General features: G+C 37.0%; 1 protein-coding gene across 1 annotated transcript; it reads right to left on the bottom strand.

Moving 5' to 3' along the window:
• Nucleotides 1-3: 3 nt before the first annotated feature.
• On the bottom strand, nt 4-6,107 carry si:ch211-222n4.2 (uncharacterized protein LOC101885505 homolog). The gene is given in 9 exon segments (XM_052099820.1): nt 4-253; nt 362-418; nt 757-857; nt 1,447-1,653; nt 2,531-2,652; nt 2,757-2,784; nt 2,786-2,805; nt 4,746-4,806; nt 6,075-6,107. Coding segments are annotated over 9 exon segments (765 nt in total). The 3' UTR covers nt 4-117.
• Nucleotides 6,108-6,478: the final 371 nt, after the last annotated feature.

The raw sequence follows: 6,478 nt of genomic DNA, 5'->3' as shown, positions 1-6,478 counted from the left end.
CATTCTAAATTGTTTCACAAAGTGGCACACAATTCATTTTGAAAACGGACAGATAATATTCTTTCATCCTTTGATTATAACAGTCTATATATGTACAAATTTATACAAACTGGGCCTTCAGTGCAAAGTCCACTTTAGACGTCTTCTCTGCAAAGCCTGAGTTCTCCTGTGTCTCTCTGCTATGTTGTTGTTCAGGCTCTGTTTGAGGGCAGGGAGAATCACCTTTTCGGCTTTACGTGCCTGTGACATAGGTCTGTTCCAACAATAACAGAGGAAAGGTTGGTGTCTCCATAACTGACATGTTGCATGTAGGTAAAAAAAATAATACATATATATCGGCCATTCAAAAGCAAATACTTACAATCCTCTAGGCAGTGTTTGGAGGGAAAGCTCAGGAAATGTCTCTGAATCCTGAGTTCTGGCCAAAAAAATAAAAGGTTAACCATTTAAGACTTTTTGACTTTAAAGTCAAATTAAATGAAGCCAAAGGACCTTTAAATAATTTGCCTTGAGACAATATTTTCATGACAAATTGAAAATTGACGTTGTAATGTGGGGAAAAAAGGTATTTGTACATAATGATAGTATTTGTTTAATAATTGCATAATAATAATTGTCCTAAGTACAGGCTTTATTTTCTTTATGCAAATTATAATATATTCTGGGGTGAAATTTGACTGGAATATTATCAGGCATCGTGAGAATCACCAATCTGAGGAGATGGAAATGTAGCAAAAAAGAAAGAAAATAAATTACCTTTTACCATAAGTGAGGTATGCCTTGCTCAAAATGTAGTTCTCTGCAGTGATTTTCTTGTTGAGAACAATGTCTTGGAGAACAGCTTTCACCCGAAAGATCTGAGATGTAAATAAAAAAAACACTCACTGAGCACTTTATTAGGTATACATATACACCTACTTAATCATTGTCAATCATTATCGATTATAAAATTATCCAATCGTGTGGCAGCTGTGCAATGCATAAAATCACGCAGAGTCAGAAGCTGGGGAAAGAAATGTGATCTCAGTGATTTTGACTGTGGCATGATTATTGATGCCAGACAAGTTGGTTTGAGTATTTCTGTAACTGCTGATCTCCTGGGATTTTCACACACAACAGTCTCTGAGTTTACTCCGAATGGTGCCAAAAACAAAAAACACCCAGTGAGTGGCAGTTCTGCAGACAGAAAGCCTTGTTGATGAGAGAGGTCAACAGAATGGCCAGACTGGTTCAAGCTAACAAAGGCTACGGTAACTCGGAAAACTCCTCTGTACAATTGTAGTGAGCAAAACAGCATCTCCGAGTACATAACACATCGAAGTATAAGGCGGATGGACTGTACTTGTGCACTTTAAGAACAGTGTTCCTAATAAAGTTCTTAGTGAGTGTACACTGTAATAGCATTCTTGTATATTAGATATTTAGAAATGTACCGTGTGATCTCACCTCCTGGGACTGCAGGCCATTAGCATTGTACAGCTGACGTATGATGATCTCACACTCCTGCAGGGTAGGAGGTCGTGGGGGCAGAGAGGGGCTGCACTGGATCATTAGAGGCTCTAGAGAAGTGATGAACCCTGATTTGGCTTCTGAAGGAACATCCATCCTGTCTGCTGTGGGCATCCCAGAAGAATTTGATCTGGTTTCTTTACACTTTATATGACTGTTGGGGGATATTAAGAGAATGTTACATTTTTAGCTGCCAAAATACTAATATATACTGTATATTTATTCACCGATCAGCCACAACATTACAAACACCTGCCTAATATTGTGTAGGTCCCCATCGTGCCGCCAAAACAGACATTTATTGTTTTTGGCACCATTCTGAATACATTCAAGAGACTGTTGTGCATGAAAATCCCACGACATCAGCAGTTACATTAATACTCAAACCAGCCTGTCAGGCACCAACAATAATCTGTGCGATTATCTAATCAGCCAATCGTGTGGCTATAGTGCATAAAATCATGCAGATATGGGTCAGGAGCTTCGGTTACTGTTCACATCAACTATAAGAATGGGGAATTTTTTTTATCTCAATGATTTGAACCATGGCATGATTGTTGGTACCAGACAGGATGGTTTAAGTATTTTTGTAACTGCTGATCTCCTTGGATTTTCACTGATGGTTGTTGTGAACATTAACTGAAGCCCCTGACCCATATCTGCATGATTTTATACATTACACTGCTGCCACATGATTGGCTGATTAGATAATCACATGAATAAGTAGATGTACAGGTGTACCTGATAAAGTGGCCATATATATATACAGAGGTTTGTTTCACTATGAGGACATCTCATAGACTTCCATTGATTTCTTTGCAGGCTAATGCTACTTTCTATCCTCTACCCCTGTGCATATCAGTTAAAGCTAAACATATTTTTTTTACTAGTGAGGACCACCTAAAATGTCCTCACTAGTGGATTTTCGACAAGTTTCTCTATATTAGTGAGGACATTTTAAATTTGGCACTCACAAATATACTGAAACCTGAACACACACACACGCACAGTATATTTGTACCTACCTGAGTTCTGTGCTTTGTAGTAGACATGTTTTCTCCAGTGTTTGCTCCAGGTAATTCCTTCTATCTGTCTGGAACATGTGGCTCTCTGTTTTACACCTCTGGATTCTATGGCTGGACACTGCATGGTCACATGGTTATGCTGTGAGTAAACTTTTACTTGAATGACATGACTATAATTAGTTTTGATGAAGAAAAGATGAACTAGAACAGAATTATGACAACCTTTACTGATTGACTTTGGAGGCTCCATTGATCAGTTTGAACTGCAACTCTGTAATCAATTTATAAAAAAAAAAAATCATGGATCATGATGTTTTTTAATTCATGAGGGGAGATTGGGGTTAGTTGTCACTTTTTAACCCCCGTGAATATTTCTCAGGGTTGATTTTTGAAAGTCAATTTCTGAATAGACATATGTCTTGACTACAAAAAAGCTTTTGAAGATGGTTATTGCCTAGGAAAAAAGATAGGCTACCATTCATTTAACACACATGAATTGTTGTCACAATAGGAACCTGCTGTTCATTGGCACTGGTTTGTTTGAAATATGGAAAACTATCTAAAGTTTTAGAAATAATTATCTTCCTCTACACTTGATTTAAAATGACAATATTTTAAAATTGTATTTGTTAACAATAGTTAAAGGAATAGTTCACACAAAAATTTACATTTTCTCACCCTTGTGCTGTCCCAGAAGTGTGAGCTTGTTTTCTTCAGATCACAAATTAACATTTTTAGAAGAATTTCTCCGCTCTTTTGTTCCATACAATGCAAGTGAATGGGTGCCAAAATTTTGAAGCTCCAAAAATCACACAAGTCAGCATAAAAGTATTCCATTTGACTCCAGTGGTTGAATCAATGTCTCCAGAAGCTTTTTGATAGGTGTGGGTGAGGAAAAAGGTAAATATTTCAGTCAATGTTTTACTATGACTGAGCAGGGAGGAGAGTTTAATCTCCACTTTAATGTTCACTTTCACATTCTTCTTCTTGTGTTTTTGTCGATTCACATTCGTCATGAATACTGGGCAGGAAGGATAATTTATAGCAAAAATTTACTTACATATTGATCTGATTCTCACCCACACCTATCATATCAATTCTGAAGATATTGATTTAACTACTGGAGTCATATGGATATCTTTTATTCTGCCTTTGTGATTTTTTTTTAAGAATAAAAATGTTGGCACCCATTCACTTGCATTGTATGGAGCTACATAGAAGAAATATTCTTCTAAAAATCTTAATTTGAGTTCAGCAAAAGAAAGGAAGCCACATCTGGGATGTCATGAAGGTGAGTAAATGATTAGATAATTTTCATTTTTGGGTGAACTGTTCCTTTAACAACATAAGTTAACATGAACTAACAATGAACAATAATTTTACAGCATTTATTAATCTTGTTTAATGTTCATTTCACCATATATTAACCATTTTTATTTATATATGTATTTTATTTTTCATCAAAAGTTGTATTACCAACCCAACAGCTATTACACAATTATGATGAACTAGCGTCTATTCTATTTTTTAAATGCAGCCCCTGTGTCACTTTTCCCTAATTTATATATTATATATATATATATATATATATATATATATATATATATATATATATATATATATATATATGTGTGTGTGTGTGTGTGTGTTTGTAATCTCATACATTTCTTTCACAGGGTCGTTTATAAGTAATTAATTTACACTTTACAATAATTTCCATAGTCACAAACAAAACACCAAAACGTTTGTCTGCTGTAAATTGATATGCCACCGACAGAGGGTGCATACGCCAGTCTTTCATTTTCCTCAATCAGCAACTCTCGGCCACCACCAGGCAACCAGCGTATCACCTGTTACACCAGTCAACATTTGTCCAATCCTCATTAACATAATATTATTGCAAGCAGAGAGTTTAATTGCAGCATAGGAATTATAGGAACATTTCAGGACCTTAACATGTTTTCAATTAAAATACATAAATTATAAATAGATTTGGAAGTAATGTCTGAAGCTTAAATCATAGGAAAATAATACAATAACTAAGGAAACCATATCACACAACTGATAATTAATGCAATTTTTTGTCCCACCACTGAAATTATTGTTCATTATAAGACACAAATAAGAACTAAATGGACGGTGTATTTTAAATATCAGAATATATATATATATATATATATATGTGTGTGTGTGTGTGTGTGATCAATTTACCTTTATTTTCGCGTTTTAAACGCTCTATTTCTTCATGTAACTTCTCCAGCTTTTCTCCGTGCTGCTTTTATCAGTCCTCTGCAGCAAGACGACTTGCATATACATTTCGCTGTGAAACATGTTCCCTTCCAAGACTTCACACTAAATGTTCGTTACGTCATGCATCTGTTCACTCAAGCTGATGACCTTTCACTACTACGTTTGCGTCATAAAACCTGTTTAGATCATTATCCTATTTCCGCCAAAACAGACTTTCGTTTATCAGCATTTCTATGCATTCTGTCATCACAGAACGTAGAGTGTACACCTTCCCACAGCTACGTTTATCCTAAAGAGGTTGCTATGCTAACAGCTGCATACTTCCTTGACATTAGAGCTGATTTAAAGGAATTCTCTCATTTACTCATCCTCATGCTATACCAGATGTGTGATTTTTCCTTCTTCTGTAGAACACAAATTAAGATTTTTAAAAGAATATCACAGCTCTGTTATCCACATGACTAGTGGTTTAATCAATATCTTCTAAAGCTAACTAATCGACTGTAGATGAGCACAGACATATATACAGTGCATCTGGAAAGTATTCACAGCACTTCACTTTTTCCACATTTTGTTAAGTTACAGCTTTATTCCAAAATTGAATAAATTCATTATTTTCCTTAATTCTACAAATAATTCCCCATAATGACAACGTGAAAGAAGTTTGTTTGAAATCTTTGCAAATTTATAAAAAAAAAAAAAGTACATAAATATTCACAGCCTTTGCTCAATACTTTGTTGGAGCACCTTTGGCACCAATTACAGCCTCAAGTCTTTTTGTGTGTGATGCTACAAGCTTGGCACACCTATTTTTGGGCAGTTTCTCCAATTCTTCTTTGCAGGACCTCTCAAGCTCTATCAGGTTGGTTGGGGAGCGTCGGTGCACAGCCATTTTCAGATCTCTCCAGAGATGTTCAATCGGGTTCAAGTCTTGGACATTCACAGAGTTGTCGCTTAGCCACTCCTTTGTTATCTCGGCAGTGTACTTGGGGTCGTTGTCCTGTTGGAAGATGAACCTTCGCCCCAGTCTGAGGTCCTGAGCGCTCTGGAGCAGGTTTTCATCAAGGATGTCTCTGTACATTGCTGCATTCATATTTCCCTTGATCCGGACTACTCTCCCAGTACCTGCCTCTGAAAAACATCCCCACAGCATGATGCTGCCACCACCATGCTTCACTGTAGGGATGGTATTGACCAGGTGATGAGGTTTCCTCCAGACACGATGCTTGCCATTCAGGACAAAGAGTTCAATCTTGGTTTCATCAGACCAGAGAATTATGTGCCTTTTACTGAGTAGTGGCCTCCGTCTGGCCACTTTACCATGTAGGCCTGATTGGTGAAGTGCTGCAGAGATGGTTGTTCTTCTGGAAGGTTCTCCTCTCTCCACAGAGAAATGCTGGAGCTCTGTCAGAGTGACCATTGGGTTCTTGGTCACCTCTCTGACCAAGGGCCTTCTCCCCCGATTGCTCAGTTTGGCCTGGCAACTTTGAGGAAAATAATGAATTTAATCAATTTTGGAATAAGGCTGTAACATAAAATGTGGAAAAAGTGGAGCGCTGTGAATACTTTCTGGATGCACTGTGCATATATATATATATATATATATATCCCTTTTCTCCCCAATTTGGAATGCCCAGTTCCCACTACTTAGTAGGTCCTTGTGGTGGCACAGTTGCCCCCACTTCTGAGACAGT

Source organism: Xyrauchen texanus, chromosome 31 (genome assembly GCF_025860055.1).
Source record: "Xyrauchen texanus isolate HMW12.3.18 chromosome 31, RBS_HiC_50CHRs, whole genome shotgun sequence".
NCBI lineage: Eukaryota > Metazoa > Chordata > Actinopteri > Cypriniformes > Catostomidae > Xyrauchen > Xyrauchen texanus.
The sequence above is the reverse complement of the archived record's forward strand: the minus strand, read 5'-3'. Positions and strand labels throughout refer to the sequence as shown.